Source organism: Stegodyphus dumicola, chromosome X2 (genome assembly GCF_044657685.1).
Source record: "Stegodyphus dumicola isolate Sdum_Otavi_A_Nest chromosome X2, ASM4465768v1".
NCBI classification, from domain to species: Eukaryota; Metazoa; Arthropoda; class Arachnida; order Araneae; family Eresidae; genus Stegodyphus; species Stegodyphus dumicola.
The window spans coordinates 43,610,991-43,626,247 of NC_140781.1; the positions used below are offsets into that span (position 1 = coordinate 43,610,991).

The 15,257-nt window shown below is 34.3% G+C and overlaps 1 protein-coding gene across 1 annotated transcript in view; it reads right to left on the minus strand.

The window, feature by feature from the left end:
* LOC118188829 (putative polypeptide N-acetylgalactosaminyltransferase 10) overlaps positions 1-15,257 on the minus strand; it is a 202,697-nt gene that overhangs the window by 115,806 nt on the left and 71,634 nt on the right. Inside the window, exon 3 of the mRNA XM_085808757.1 lies at positions 6,457-6,653. Within this exon, the coding sequence (XP_085664883.1) occupies positions 6,457-6,653 (197 nt within the window). The remainder of the gene's footprint in view (positions 1-6,456; positions 6,654-15,257) is intronic.

Below are 15,257 nucleotides of genomic sequence, written 5' to 3' on the forward strand. Positions count from 1 at the left end.
TTACATTTTCTAATGAAATCCATAAATATCCACGCAGGTGAAGAAGTATTTCATTTCAAAACCACCAGGTCTCCTCGGAATTCCCATCATTATCCAAGCTCTTTTTTATTCTTCGTGTTATAGCTTCCCTGATTCCCACGTATCACATTTCTTTTTAAAAAAAGCATAGTGAATAAAATGTAATTGAACAATCTCTATCAGTAAACGAAATAGTTCTGCAAAACGCAAAAGGAAATAAAGAAATAGAAATGGCTTTAAGCAAATAAATAATAATAATAATAATAAAACATATATTGCATTGTAGAATAAAAATTTAATTTCAGAACTCCATATGAAGTAGTACCTTTTTAATAATAATGCTGCGAATTTTGTACATATGTAAATAATTTTAGTGCAATTACATGTAAAATTGTAGCATTTTTTATAATGTATAGAGTTCCCTACTTTGTAAATGCTAAGTTACTGTTGAACGTGAAGAATCTTAAGAACAGATAAGCGAATAATCGCTTGAGTTCGTGTGACAAGAAACAACAAGATAGAAGGGTAAACAACCCTTTATTGTTCCGATAAGATTAAACAGAACTCTGTCTTGGAGTGTATAATAAAAGCCGACATTTGAGCTTGAACTTAGCCTAAGAAGTAAACTAAAACTAATCTAAACTAAAGAGGTATAGCCGAAGCTATCAAAGTTTTAACGTAGTTAGCCCCTTAAAAAACAAGCCACTGGCGCCCGAACTAAAAGGCTACAAGCCACTGGGCCAGTAGGCAGGAAGAGGGATTTTCGGTGCACGAAACTGAAACTTTACTTTTGATCTCACTCGGCAAAAAGACACTGAAGTTGGTTCACAACCTCACGTAATTCACTATTCTACTAAGAGTTCTACATTTTTTATCACCTTGTAAAAACTTTTTTTCACCCGACGTACAGGTGTATTCAGATAATTTTATACTCTAATTATTTTTAGACTTTTATACTGAAGTAGTTTTAGCAGTTCATAGCTCTTCACTTCACCCTAAGACAGCTACCAGAACACAGATAGGGTATGCTTTCTTTCTTTTTTGACTTTTTGTTTTCAAAAAGTTGAAAACATGCCTATTTTTGCAACATGTTAAAGACTTACAAGGGAACTAACAACAGAATTTGAAAGAATGATGAAAAGTTGTTTCTATTTTTAGCGGAATAGCAAACACTTATCTTGGGTAGACGTGCCAGCCTGTAACGTTATTACTTTATTTTTTTCTGTACAAAAAAAGCATTTTCTAAATCGTGCATTCATCCACAAAAATTAATTTCAGTCATGCTTAAAGGAAAAACACTTTCCCAGGCACCGCCGAAATTTCTACCATTATAAATAAAGCATATTTTCAAATGCAGTTCTCTTTTTATTCCAAAACACCTGAGGTTTTTAAGCTTTTTTTTAGATGAACAAATACAGAAACACTCCCTGATTCCCCCAAAAGTTCCTCCCAGATCAATAACGCCAAATATGCTGAAACAAATATGTAAAGAACGCATTTCAAAGTATCAAATTAGCACTACTTTGTTTGATCCGAGTAGAATTCTGACAAAAAAGATTTGAGAATTTTTTCCTCCTTGTTCTCACTGTTTTCGATTCCCATCTTTGAATCTAGTATTCATTTTTTTCCTTCTTAACGTGATCAAATATTTGCCTCAATCTCAGGAGATTCAGTCTTTTTAAAACTCGACTGATTGAATTACCTTCGTCGAATTAGAAGATTATTGAGTTTTTAAGTAAAAAGTTTCCACAGGGGTAGAAATTTTTCATTGCATGCCTAAGTATGAGAAAAATGGCTTCATTATATAGTGGTATTCAGGTTTTATTAAAAAGCATCGGAACAAAGTAAAATCACATACAGTCAGCGATTCATAATATTTTACTTTAATTTTCGACTTTAAGTTTTGCCTTGCGGGTACGAAAAACTGCACTTAATTTTTAGTTATGTGACATGGTACATGGTACAATGTCAGTCAGAGTGAAAAATGCTTGACTATAAAACTGTTAATACATATAACAGTTTAAAATTTGAAGTAAGCTAGGTTTCTCGTTATAAATTGCCAGCTTTGTTAAACTGTCTACTTAATTTAGATTTCAAAATAGAACTGCGAATAGCGTACTTGCTTAGATCATAACCAGTCTAGTGAAATCATTTCAATCTTGGGGTTGAATAAAAATTAGCTGAAACTGGCTGCTTGTTTCGGTAGTTTAATAATTACCAGCTCCTTTTCGCTCGAATAAGAGGTTCTGATTTGTACTGTTGGCCAGAGTCAAGATCTTTCCACTAACGCCAGTTTGATGTAAAACTTTTACACAACTAAAGTACTTCCTTCATTGACCGGAGTATGAAGTTCTGGTTTCTACTGTTAACCAAAGTCAAGATCTCTCCACTAGCACCCGTTTTATGCAAACCGTTTAGAGAAGTAGTGTACTCCCTTCATTGACCGGAATAAGAGATTATAGTTTCTACTGCTTACCAAAGTCGAGTTCTCTCCACTAGCATGCGTTTTGATGCAAAATGTTTAGAGAAGTACAGTATTCCTTTCATTCACCGGGATTTCCTACATAGCCCCACCAGTGGCTGAGGAGTTAAGACTGCTGAGTACTGGTAGTTTGGTCCGGGTTCGAATCCAGCCGAATGAGTTGATTGCAATGTTCGGTTTCGTAGTTTGCCATACTTAACGTGAATAGGAGCTGGGTTGCTTTAGAAAATTCTTCGGAAAGGCATCCCTTTCCTTAGACAGGTACCCCTCATGTTTTGTCATATTGAAATAACGTAACGTAACCTTATTGCCACGTTAAATAATGCTATTTGCTTCTTCACTTTACACCATTTCGGCTTTCGGCAAATTTCACAATGAAAACATTTCTGCTATTTAAAAAATAAGTAGCAGAGAAATCCCGTATTTTCAAGTTTGCTTGAGGTTCTGCATTTAAGTATCGTATAGAGTGTCCCCCCAAAAGAAATGTGCCAGATTTAATATGCCCCAAAAATACGTTTTTTGATTTAAATAGGAAGTATTTTACTTGCTTAAAACAAGCAAAATTTCCGATTTAGGAATGTAGCGTTTAATTTGATCTGGTATTTTATCACTCTCAGCTCATTTCGCAGCTTCGTTGCAGCTTAGTAGACATAGAGGGTTACGCAAAGATATAGCAAGTTTTCATTCCTAAACCTCGTTATAAAAATAGAGAGTAATATGCACGGACTGTTAGGAAGTTTCGTGCAATCTTTAGATATGAAAGTGCACGTAATGAAACAACAATTCGCAGGTTTATAAAAAAACCTGAAGACTCAGGTTCGACAGCAAATATTAAATCCCCAAGCTTTTCTATGATTAGCTACCCTCAAAAGGCAGATATATGAAAAAGTTATTCCGAATTTCATCGAAAGACTACGGAAAATAGCGGAGACCATTATTTTTCATTCTTAAACTGGAACATTCACCTGTTGTAAGAATGTAAAAATATTTTCCATTTTCTACAAATAAAGTATTTTATTGGGCATATTAAAACCTGCGTTTCTGTTGGGACACTCTTTATTATTTGAGTATTTGTAAGGACAAATTTGCAAAGGCATTTTGTGAATTGGCAATCAAAAAGAAGTCTCATGTAGACACCGCGTGACTTATCAAATTATACACAGTTTTTGCTGCACTTCATTTAAACTTACGCCCTCGAATTATTATAAATAAATCAACCGATCTCTCAAAGCAAGTTCGAAATGACATCAAAAACTGCAAATTTTGAAATTGGATATCCCGATCAATTTTTGTCGTACGGGAGTCAGATGTCTTATAATTTTATGTTTTCATAACGAATATAAAACTTTCCCAAATAACGGGTGGCCATAATTAAACTGACAGTGCTCACAGTGTTCTCTAGCGCGATCTATTTGCGAGAATGACGCCACATTTTGTAGGAAGATTAAACAAGACGGGGGACAAAGGATTCCGCGAAAAAAAATTAGTTCCAAAAGTCACCGCTAGGGGATTATTTGGCACTGTGTAATAGAAAATAGAGTGTTAACAAATGCAAATCAATACGGAAATTACCTTTTATTTTGCATTCAAATGAGGTTCAATATGGCTGCCGTTGTTGTGGACCACATATTGCATTCTGTGCACAGTATGCACAACAGCAGAAAGTAACATGTCTGCAGGAATCTCCCGTACAGTCCGTGATATGTTATCCTTCAACGTAGCCAGGTCCTGGGCCACTCCTTGATAGACCTTGGACTTAAGGTAACCCCATAGCCAGAAGTCGCAGGGGGTAAGATCAGGCGACCGAGGTGGCCATGCAGTTGGAAAGTAGCGGCTAATGATTCTTTCTGTTGTGAATTTCTGTCGTAGCATCTGTTGCACCCGTACAGCAACGTGTGGAGGGGCTCCATCTTGCATGAAAATTTTCTTTACTGAAGTGCCGGAATGACAAAGTTGTTCAGCATGTGGCGATATTTCTCTCCGGTAACAGAACATGTTTCCGGTCCTGTCGGGGTAATGTTCGCATAGAAGAATGAACCTACGATAAATTCCGCTGTGAACCCACACCAGACAGTTACCTTTGGTGAATGTAAATAAATTGCTGTGACTGCATGTGGTGATTTGTCATCCCCAATTCGGCAGTTCTGGGTATTCACAGTTCCATTCAGGTAAAAGTGGGCCTCATCTCCCCATAAGATTTTCCACGGCCAAGCATCATCCACCTCTATTCTGGCAAGAAATGTGAGAGCAAAAGTCAGTCGCTTATCATGGTCGAGGTACAGTAACTCCTGTACACGACTGATCTTGTACGGATAGAAACTGATAATCTTTCGTAAGATTTTCTGTACCGTACTGTAAGAAATATCCATATTCTATAAGGCATATCCATAATAAAAGGTAATTTTATTCCGTATTAATTTGCACTTGTTAACATTCTATTTTCTATTACACAGCGCCAAATATTCCCCTAGCGGTGACTTTTGGAACTATTTTTTTTTTTCTCGCGGAATCCTTCGTCCCCCGTAGTGTTTAATCTTCCTACAAAATGTGGCGTCATTCTCGCAAATAGATCGCGCTACAGAACACTGTGAGCACTGCCAGTTTAATTATGGCCACCCGGTATATGTATAAGAACCGGCAGACTACATTAAAATGTATATTTCGTTATTTGTAGGAAATAATTTCCTTAAAATTTGTTATTGCCAAAGCTAGAATATTTTCGTCATTATTCGTCATGTACTTCTGCAATTAGAAGTACATGACTACGACAAATGATTGCATAAATAAAGGCTGAGTAAGGTTTTTTCAGACGAGTAAAGGTGTGGATATATGTACTCGTATATATCCTCTTAAAACATATATGTGACTATACATATAGTCATGACATGAATAATTTGGAACTTGGTGGTTACGTAATAGATGTCTATCGAAGAAACTTGGCAAGACAGACATGGCCGGATTAAATATAATTTTATTAATGAGGAAAGCAATTCTGGATTCGCAATATTTGGTTCACATACGGACGGGCGTCTTATGCACCCTAGAATTTTGTTAGCTCAGCACATATTCAGTGCATAAAGAAGGTAGCCGGAAAGCGTCTTGCCAGGAGTAAGGCGTAGGCGAAAGTGTCTCAGCAAATTCAGAGGAAGAAGGGAGAGAGTCAAAAAGTTTAAGTTCGAGTTAAAAAGCTTTTGGTTTACAATTATTTAGTGATTGGGCAAGATGTATCTGCATTAAGCATTAGGTAGGATCGCATGATTAATTTGAATGACGCAGTTTAGACTTGTAGCGCTATTTTTAAGACAGAGAGAGGAAGTCCCCAAATTAAATTAAAAATAAAAGAGGTTATAGCCAATTAAAATTAGAAGTTTGCTTTTCTATTTTTTATGTTACACATATATGTGCGCGTATGTATGCATGTCGTCACCCTTACCTGGCTAGGTTTACGTTTGGTATTGCCTATTGCAATGAAAATGGGAAGAACACAATTAAATATTATATAACAGTCCCATATACAAACTTTCGACGTTCTATGGCTAATCGTTTTTGAGTTATGCGAGATACGTACGTCACGAAAAATGACCCTTCTGAATCCCTTTTAAATATATTTTACAATACGTTTTGGAAAAAGGAGTCCTATATTGTGCACGTACGTACATACGTCATGAAAAAATCCATTTTGAACGCATTTTACAATTGTTTCGGAATATGAATTCATTTATTCTGTCCGTACGAACAGACGTGATGCAAAAAAGTAGTCAAAATGCATTTAGGTACGGTCAAGATGGATATTTCCTTTGAAAAATGAAAACCGAAAGTTTTCGCGATTACGATTTTTTCCGGTTATCCGGAATTTTTCGCTCTTTATTTCGTATAAGTAAAAATAATTGCTTTGGGAATTAATTAGAATAAATACCATAAAACCAATAAATGAACGGATAACTGTATTTCCTTACCTAGGATGTCTAATGTCTGGCAGACTTCTGTTCAATGAAATGAAATCACTGACTAGTGCATTGAAGCCATTCGTTTTGTAGAGTTCATCTTTGGTATGCTCCAGTTCAGGAGGCAAGAAGAAGGCAGATCCTTCTTCTCCAGGTCCATGTGGAATAACAACGTTTTGTGCTTTGAACCAAGACTTCTTTTCTGGCGTCTAAAATAATAAAAATAGTTTTACAAAAATAAATAAATTAGTAATGCTTCTGTAAAAACATTAGAATCCCAATTATCCTGATTCCTGGTAGCTAGACATTTATCTTGACTGGTAATCCAGTAAAACTAAATTTGTTATTGATTTATGTTTTAATAATTTTGTTAATTTAAATAATGTGAAAAAGATGTTTAATGGCTGTGAAATTTTAAAAAAAAGTTATAAATTACTTAAAGTGAATGCGTGCGACTTGCTTGCAATGTTCGGTATATGTGTAGGTTATATAAATTAGTAGAAAAGCAAAATCATGTTACGCCTGTCCTCTTGCTTTTTGTTTACTTTATGAGTGACTGCTTGGTTAAAAAAAAGAACGCCTTTTCTAAAAAAATTCTGAAACAGGCTGTGTTTTATTTTATAGATAAAAGTACCGGGTAGCCATAATTAAACTGACAGTGCTCACAGTGTTCTGTAGCGCGATCTATTTGCGAGAATGACACCACATTTTGTAGGAAGATTAAACAAGACGGGGGACGAAGGATTCCGCGAAAAAAAATAGTTCCAAAAGTCACCGCTACGGGAATATTTGGCGCTGTGTAATAGAAAGTAGAGTGTTAACAAATGCAAATTAATACGGAATAAAATTTATCGCGGTCCATTCTTCTATGAGAACATTACCCCGAGAGGACCGGAAACCTGTTCTGTTACCGGAGAGCAATATCGCCATATGTTGAACAGCTTTGTCATTTCGGCACTTCAGCAAAGACAATGCCTGGGGGAAATCATTTTCATGCAAGATGGAGCCCCTCCACACCTTGCTGTACGGGTGTAACAGATGCTACGAGAGAAATTCACAACAGAAAGAGTCATTAGCCGCTACTTTCCAACTGCATGGCCACCTCGGTCGCCTGATCTTACCCCCTGCGACTTCTGGCTGTGGGGTTACCTTAAGTCCAAGGTCTATCAAGGAGTGGTCCAGGACCTGGCTACGTTGAAGGATAACATATCACGACTGTACGGGAGATTCCTGCAGACATGTTACTTTCTGCTGTTGTGCATACTGTGCACAGAATGCAATATGTGGTCCACAACAACGGATCCACATTGAACCTCTAATTTCCGTATTGATTTGCATTTGTTAACATTCTATTTTCTATTACACAGCGCCAAATATCCCCTAGCGGTGACTTTTGGAACTAATTTTTTTTTTTCGCGGAATCCTTCGTCCCCCGTCTTGTTTAATCTTCCTACAAAATGTGGCGTCATTCTCGCAAATAGATCTCGCTACAGAACACTGTGAGCACTGTCAGTTTAATTATGGCCACCCGTTATTTTCCTTGTCATAGCGAGAATAAAAGAAAGATTATCCGTTTATGTGCGGTCATATATATGTGAATATTAATTTCATTGTTTTATGTTAGTCGAAATGGGATCATTGCTCGTTTAAAAAATAATTGTTTAATTTTATCGAAAAATTAAACAATTATTTTTTACTAACTGTTATTATCTGTTATCTTGTTTTAAAGAAATGAAAACAATTTTTTAAAATATACAGGACACGTATCCTCATATTTATAACATAATATAAATACTTAGTTAGCCTCAAGGAAGAGACAGCCCTATTATCTAGAATCTCAGAATAAGCCGTGGATCCTGTTGAGCGGGATATTTGGAATTCTAATGCATGTAAGTGTTGCTGTATTGCGTTAAGAAATGAAACAAGATGTAAATAAACAAACAACTGAGAGTAAAAAAAAAAAAAAAAAGTTCAAGTTAAATATAGTAGATTGCAAAACTATTAATTCTCGACTCACCTGCAACCAGCAATATTTCCTTAAATATTCATACGGTAATAAACTTGGATGCAACAAAAGATTTATTTTCATATTTTGGTGAAAGCACTGCTCGTTATTTTTAACCGCAACCGCAAATAATTATTTTTCGGGGCGCATTATAAACTACGTCAATTAAGCTTAAGCGAGGTTCACTGTTAAAAACGTACCTCTTAAGATTTTTAACGCAGATCCGTGGAAGCTATTGGAAATGTCTTAATTGCGCCGTGAAACAAAATACGCGAGTAGTAAAAGTTCTTTTTCGACAGCATAATCTTTAATTTTAAATGATAAGAAGAAATATTTCAATGTAAAAGTCTACTGTATAGATTCAAAATATTACAGCCTACTACTTGCTGCATAGAGTACATTCAACGCAATGAGATTTCTTTTTAAAAAATCCAGAAACAGTAAATCACTTTGTTAACTTCATGATTCTCTAATACAGTCAAAAGTCGTTAATTCGGACACCCATAATTCGGAATGATCTACAATTCGGACCTCAAAATTAAAAACTTTCTGCGCATGCGCCGCGTTGACACATGCGCATAGGCGTTTACGCGTGCGCGTAAGACCTTTTACGACTGCGCATATGAGTGTGCGCAAGTGCAGAATACGTTTTCGCGTGCGCGTTTTATGTATAATGGACGTATAAGCTAAAATTATCTAATTATCTATTTCAGTTAATGTTGATGATTGCGTTGTTCCTTAATTTTTGAATTGGATCCGGCTTATTATTTTTTGCAGACTGTAAGATCAATTTTGTAAAAGTAAGCTTAAACTTTCGATTATATCAAATAGAATTTCCGATATATATTTGTTAATATGTAAAGGATCTAAAGCGAAAGTATGTTTTGAAATCCGAAATCTGTTTATCAATTTCACGCTGCTCGGCGGGAGGAACGCCGCGGCGGGCGCGTAATGAATTGGAAGTTGATATGTCAGCACTATCCTTATCTTCAGCGCAGATGTTTTTATTTTATTTGGCTTATAATTCCTTACCAAATGTAGTATTTCATCTCGATATGCTCCGTCTTTGATATGATTTAAAACAAGTTCCTCGTCATTATAATTCGCTTCCGATAGCGAAGAAAAGTGACAGAGGTTATTGAAAACGAAAAAATTTCGATTGACAAATTAGTCGGTGTTCTCGACACAGCAATTATAGGACTTGAACAGCGCGGAACTTTAACAAGTTCTGAACAAGAAATTATGTCTGTTTAATAGAATTAAAGAGAAAGTATTACCACATGAAACGAAGCAAAACTTAAACAACTTACATTGAAAGAAATGTTTAATAAAGTAAACAAATAAATATTAAGCTTTTTCTTTTTGCAAATTTTGATACCCTTTAGATCATAATTGTTCTTTATTTCATAAATTACGGTTTCATATTTTTAATTTTAGAATTTCTGCATGCAATCTTACGAGATTTAAACTGATGATCTATAATCCGGAAAAATCGATAATCCGGAATCGCCGAAGTCCCGACGAGTCCGGATTAACGACTTTTGACTGTATGTACATTCATTTGCTATATCGCAATGACAAAACTATAAACACCCCTGGAATTAATATTTCTTGCACTTTTGTACTGTAAAATCCTTAAAAATGAGCACGAATTTCTGTGTTAATAAAAAACGATATATACGCCATGAGCCCTTGTTGGGATTTGGCAAAATTCTCTGTTATAGTTATTGTACTTAATGATGTCTTTTTTCTTTCAGCCAGCTGTTTTGCAAATGTGGGCAATTACTATAAATGAGGATGTTCCATCTCACTCTTATCTCCTTCGAAAATAATTTTTTTAAATATATGTTACTACCAGTATGCTTAATTTTTTAAATACAATTAATTAAAATTCATTTAATTTAATTTTGGTATGAAGTAATTAAATTAATGCAGAAAAAAATTGTGTTTGTTTTTAATTATTAAAGGGTATTAAAATTTAAATTATTTTTATTGTATTAAATCAAAATTAAATAAATGTTGGTACTCACAATTAACGAGACGAATGAATCTGTCGGTTCTTGCATTGCTGTTCTATGTTTGGTTACATGCTGACAATAAACATCACAGTCATAGTGCTTTAAATCCGTCTTGTTTTTATTTTTATTTTGCTAAGACTAGACTGGAAAGTCCTAAAGTAGGCTATTAATTACAAGTAATTTACTAATTTTACTAATTAGTTTGGGAATTACATATTCGCCATGTGTAATTTTGATTACACATGGCAGATTAACTGAGATTTTCAGCTATATGCAGTTAATTAGAATTTTGGTTTATGTCTAAACCTAGGGGAATCTCAATGGCAGGCTTTCAGGACTACAGATAGAAGAACGATTCTTTAAACCATAAATTAGGACAGAGGGAAGAAATCTTAAGAGCTTTAATACGAAAAGGCGATAAAATCATGCTTATGTGAAGTATAATAATTTTTATTTTTTATTTCTGGAACTTGTTAGATAGTTTCAATGAAACTGCATTTATATTGAGTTAATTCAGAGATGTCTTTAAATTTCATCATTCATTTTAACAATATAAGCTTCTGAAACAAAATCATAGCTACACATACACAGGTAAAAGAAATTGGCAGTTTGTCAAACCTAATATTAAACTCTAACTTTACTTCCGTTCCTGCAATAGCCTATAATTATTTATCATAAGACTTTTATTTTTATCAATATGATTGAAATAAATTATACGTTCTCTAAGACGTAAAACTTTCATCCAACCTTCCCACAATTTTTTTAAACAAGTTTTCTTGTTTTTCGATGCTTATTTTAAAGAATATTATTTGCTCGTTTATGCGATCAATAATTTATAATGATAGTTATACAGTAGAAGTTACCCTTCTGTAAACTTTTGTGAATAACAATTACAGTTGTTTTATCTTGTAATTGTAATTCATCCGTTTGCTTTCGTATTTATGTTCATGGTTTTATTAATGTGGTTTAGATTTCAAATTACTTTGAATTCAAATTAAACATGCATCCTACAATATTTAGACAACATTTACAAAAATAAATATTCGTATAGAAATGTATGTAAATGTATGTAAAAATAACATTCGAATATATGTAAAAAGATGTTCGTATACAAAAGTAAAGTGACAACGTAGAACCGGTTTAATAATTAGGGAAACTGAGTTTACTCTCGAAGTTAATTTTAACACTAGTATACAAAACGGAAGGATAAATTTGAATATTATACACTGTAGGTGTTCCCTTATTTTACATAACAAATTTATTTTAAGTTTGATACCTTTCCTGAACTCCTCAACTTCCCCTCGCATTTTTTCGACAGGATGTAAATTTAAAGTGAAGTGAATATTTAAACAGGTGAATCTCTCAGTTTATTCAGAGCGTGTTTTCGCTAGCCAGTGCACGTTTCGTTGCTATCTCGCTGCTACACTAGTAAGCCTTTTGGCCATTTCGAATTATTATCACGCATGTTACGTTTTTGTGAGTCAAACTATTAGGTGTAATATAACGTGCTAATCCATCACTATTTTATTTTAGATTTCAACTTGAATTATAGTCTACGTTTCAGTTTTACCACAAGTTGGCAGTGTCATTGTAAAGCACAAAGATCGTGCCTTTCTGTTAATCAGTTTGAATTAAATAAAGGGTTATTTTCCCTCTTCTTCTGTGCTGGTAATTTATTAACGCCCGTGCGAGAATTCGCCAGGTTCATTTTAGGCTCTAATTTAATTTATGTGGAATCATAGAGACAGATCTTACAACATTACATGTGATGTATAAAAAATAAGATTTCTTAATCTTTATGTAGACTTTAATAGTGAGATATTGCATTATCTATATACCTTTGGTTTTAATATTTAAACTTGTAGAAAAATTTAGGTAAAACAATAACTTTTTGGAGCAGATGTTGAACAAAATTTTGTCGATTTTAAGAGCGATCAAACACGGGTTCCTCTTCTTCAGGATAAAACAAATATGCAAGAAATAAAAGCAGAGCAAAGATTTTATATCGAAAGTAAAGAGAAAGGAAGAGTAAAGCGAAAGCGAAAGTAGGGCCATCTGGTTGAAGGAAAACCTAACAAAGTATTTGAAATTTTGACAGCGTTAGAAAGAACTGGTTTGAAATTAATACGTTTAACTAAAGAAGAATATCTTTTGTAAATGTTGAAAGCTTCAAGGAAATCTAGTTCACCAGCTGAAGAAGCTTTATATATAATTTTCGTAGAACCAGTCAAATTGTGTTTACGTTTGAAGTCAAAGTTGAAGAATAGAATAGAAGAAAATTGAATAGAAGTCAAAATTGTGTTTACGTTTGAAACTGTGATTAGCTATCGAAGATTTGTTTAGTTCTCATTTTCGGACATAACAAACGCAAAAATTGTATCTATTTTAGTCTGGCCAATATGTCTCAAACCACATTAACAAGATATGCTGCAAATTCCTCAAAAATAAAAATCGGCGACGGAATCTATAAAAACTGAACAGCGAATTTTATTGATCGGTTGATAATGAACTAAAAGCTTAAGCTCCCGAGAATCCGAGGAATTTTGTAACTGTAACTGGTAGGAAGATCAAATGAAATGATGGTAAGATTATTAAAATTATTTGGCGATTGGGTCCCCTCATCCCATATCATTTAAAAGGAGGAGCATGTAGGGTATTTTCTCCCTCCTTCCAGCATGCCTTCGTGGTGTAACGGTAGCACACTCGGCTCGTATTCGAGAGGTCCAGGGCTCGAGTCTCGGAGAGGGAATTACACATTTTTCACATATCCTCCTTCAAAAAAACCTAATGACTCTACAGGCTTTATCAATGAACTTGGGAAGAAATCCTCTGTCAATGGCAACAGATTCCAAATAATTGAGCTCATGGAAAAGCAAATATCCTGAAGAATAAACTTTCAGATCCCAGTATACATATGAGTAAAAAAAGAAGCCCCCTCCTTTTTTTTCTTAGGGGGATGATAGGATTTGGCATGGTGAAGCCAAAAACCGAAAAAGGTTTAGGGTAAATAATAGAGCTGAAATCCAGTTCATTACGAGTAATTAAATGATAAAGAAAATAAGGCAATTGTCATATTTAGTTTCAAAATTGAACTGCATGATTGGATCAATCGAATTCGTAATAGATAAAATCTCGATTAAATGTTCTTTGCTACTATCAAAAGGACGAATGCATCATCCACATTGCGAATCCAGAGCAGAAAAGATAATTTTTTAAATAATTTGTCCTTAAAAGAGTATATGCAAATATCAGTAAGTACTGCACTGAGAGATATATTTGGCGATAACAATTATTTGGAAAACGAAAGATAGTGAAGTAGGTTTGACTCGAACAACTGTAGTGACACAAACTAACTCCTTAATTTCAGTAAACGTGAAATGGAATTCTCGAAGTTTAATTTTAAGGTATTTTAATGTTCCCTTAAACGGAAGGTTAGTAAAGAGTAGTTTAACATAAAAAAAACACAGCTAACTGCTGGGAGGAAATATCTAAGTTTATCTATAATTTCGAAAGACTCCTTGACATATTCTGGTGAAGTAGGCGAAACAGGAAGAGCATAGGGCAGATTTTAAAGTAATAAAAAGTATTAATTAAATATACCTAGCAATTTAACATTCATTTTCTGAACTTCCATTTTTTGTTTGCCTCCCAGAAAACTCAGGAGCCGTGAGTGGTAAGCAGAATTTCCTTCAGGATAAATGAATAAAAGAAATTCTTTATGAAGGAAAATAGAATTATAAAATGCTAGTTGACTACTACTAGACTTCAAGAAAGAATGCTCTCATGTGCTAATGGCAGAAAACTAAGGAATATTGATTAAAGTTTATCGGATTGGAAATGAGTTACAAAATAGTATTAAATTTCAGTATTTTGAAGTATCTATAGCATAAAATCTCTACAGTTTTGTAGTTACTGAAGTTACTGAGTTAGTTGAAACTGTTTTGTATTTTTTAGAACCATCATTTTGCACTTGAGAAAAGAGGATTAGGTTTTTAATTAAGAAGAGGAGATTATGTAAAAGCTCTTGATAATATGACTAGTCTTTTAAGATCACGTGATGGACTGGTAACCTTTCTATTATCGACCGACTTATCGCATGGATAAAGTTGTACTTTGAATGAGCTCCTTGGACTTGAGTCTCATGTTTTACAATTTCTTATATGTTACGTGTAGTGATTAATATATTAGCAGTGTATGTTGTTTTGACTGATACGTTTGAGCATGATAAAACGGGAGTACTCGCAGATTCAAAATTGTTTTTTTTGTGAGAACTGGCTTGGTGTTTTACGCACTTATTAGCTTATTTGATTTTTTATTGCAGTTATCAGTAGTTTGTTGCTTTTGTATTTGTAAAGTTTTAATTTTAAAACAGCAGTAATTCGTGATCATTAAATTTTTAACTCCGCTCTTATTTGGAAGTTAACTAATACTCGTTTTCAAATGTTAGGTTCAATTAGAACCTTTTATAATTACTTTTAAGCTCGTATTATACTTTTAAGTCACTGGGACTAAATTGATTTTCAGGTTCATTAGAAACAAGCAGACATACAATGCATATTACTCAACATTTTGTCTCGAGGCAATCTCCATCATCATCCAGCAACTTTTGCAAATGTTCCTACAGCTATGCAAATCCCTGGCGATAAAACTCAGGACCTTGAGTACAAATAAATCGGTTGAGGCATGCCACATGTCCGCCTCATTGTCGAAGAATTTCTCATTAAGTTGGCTGTCTAGGGAAAGGTACGTGTGATATTGCTTGTGCTAGATCTGGCGCGTGCGCTGTATCC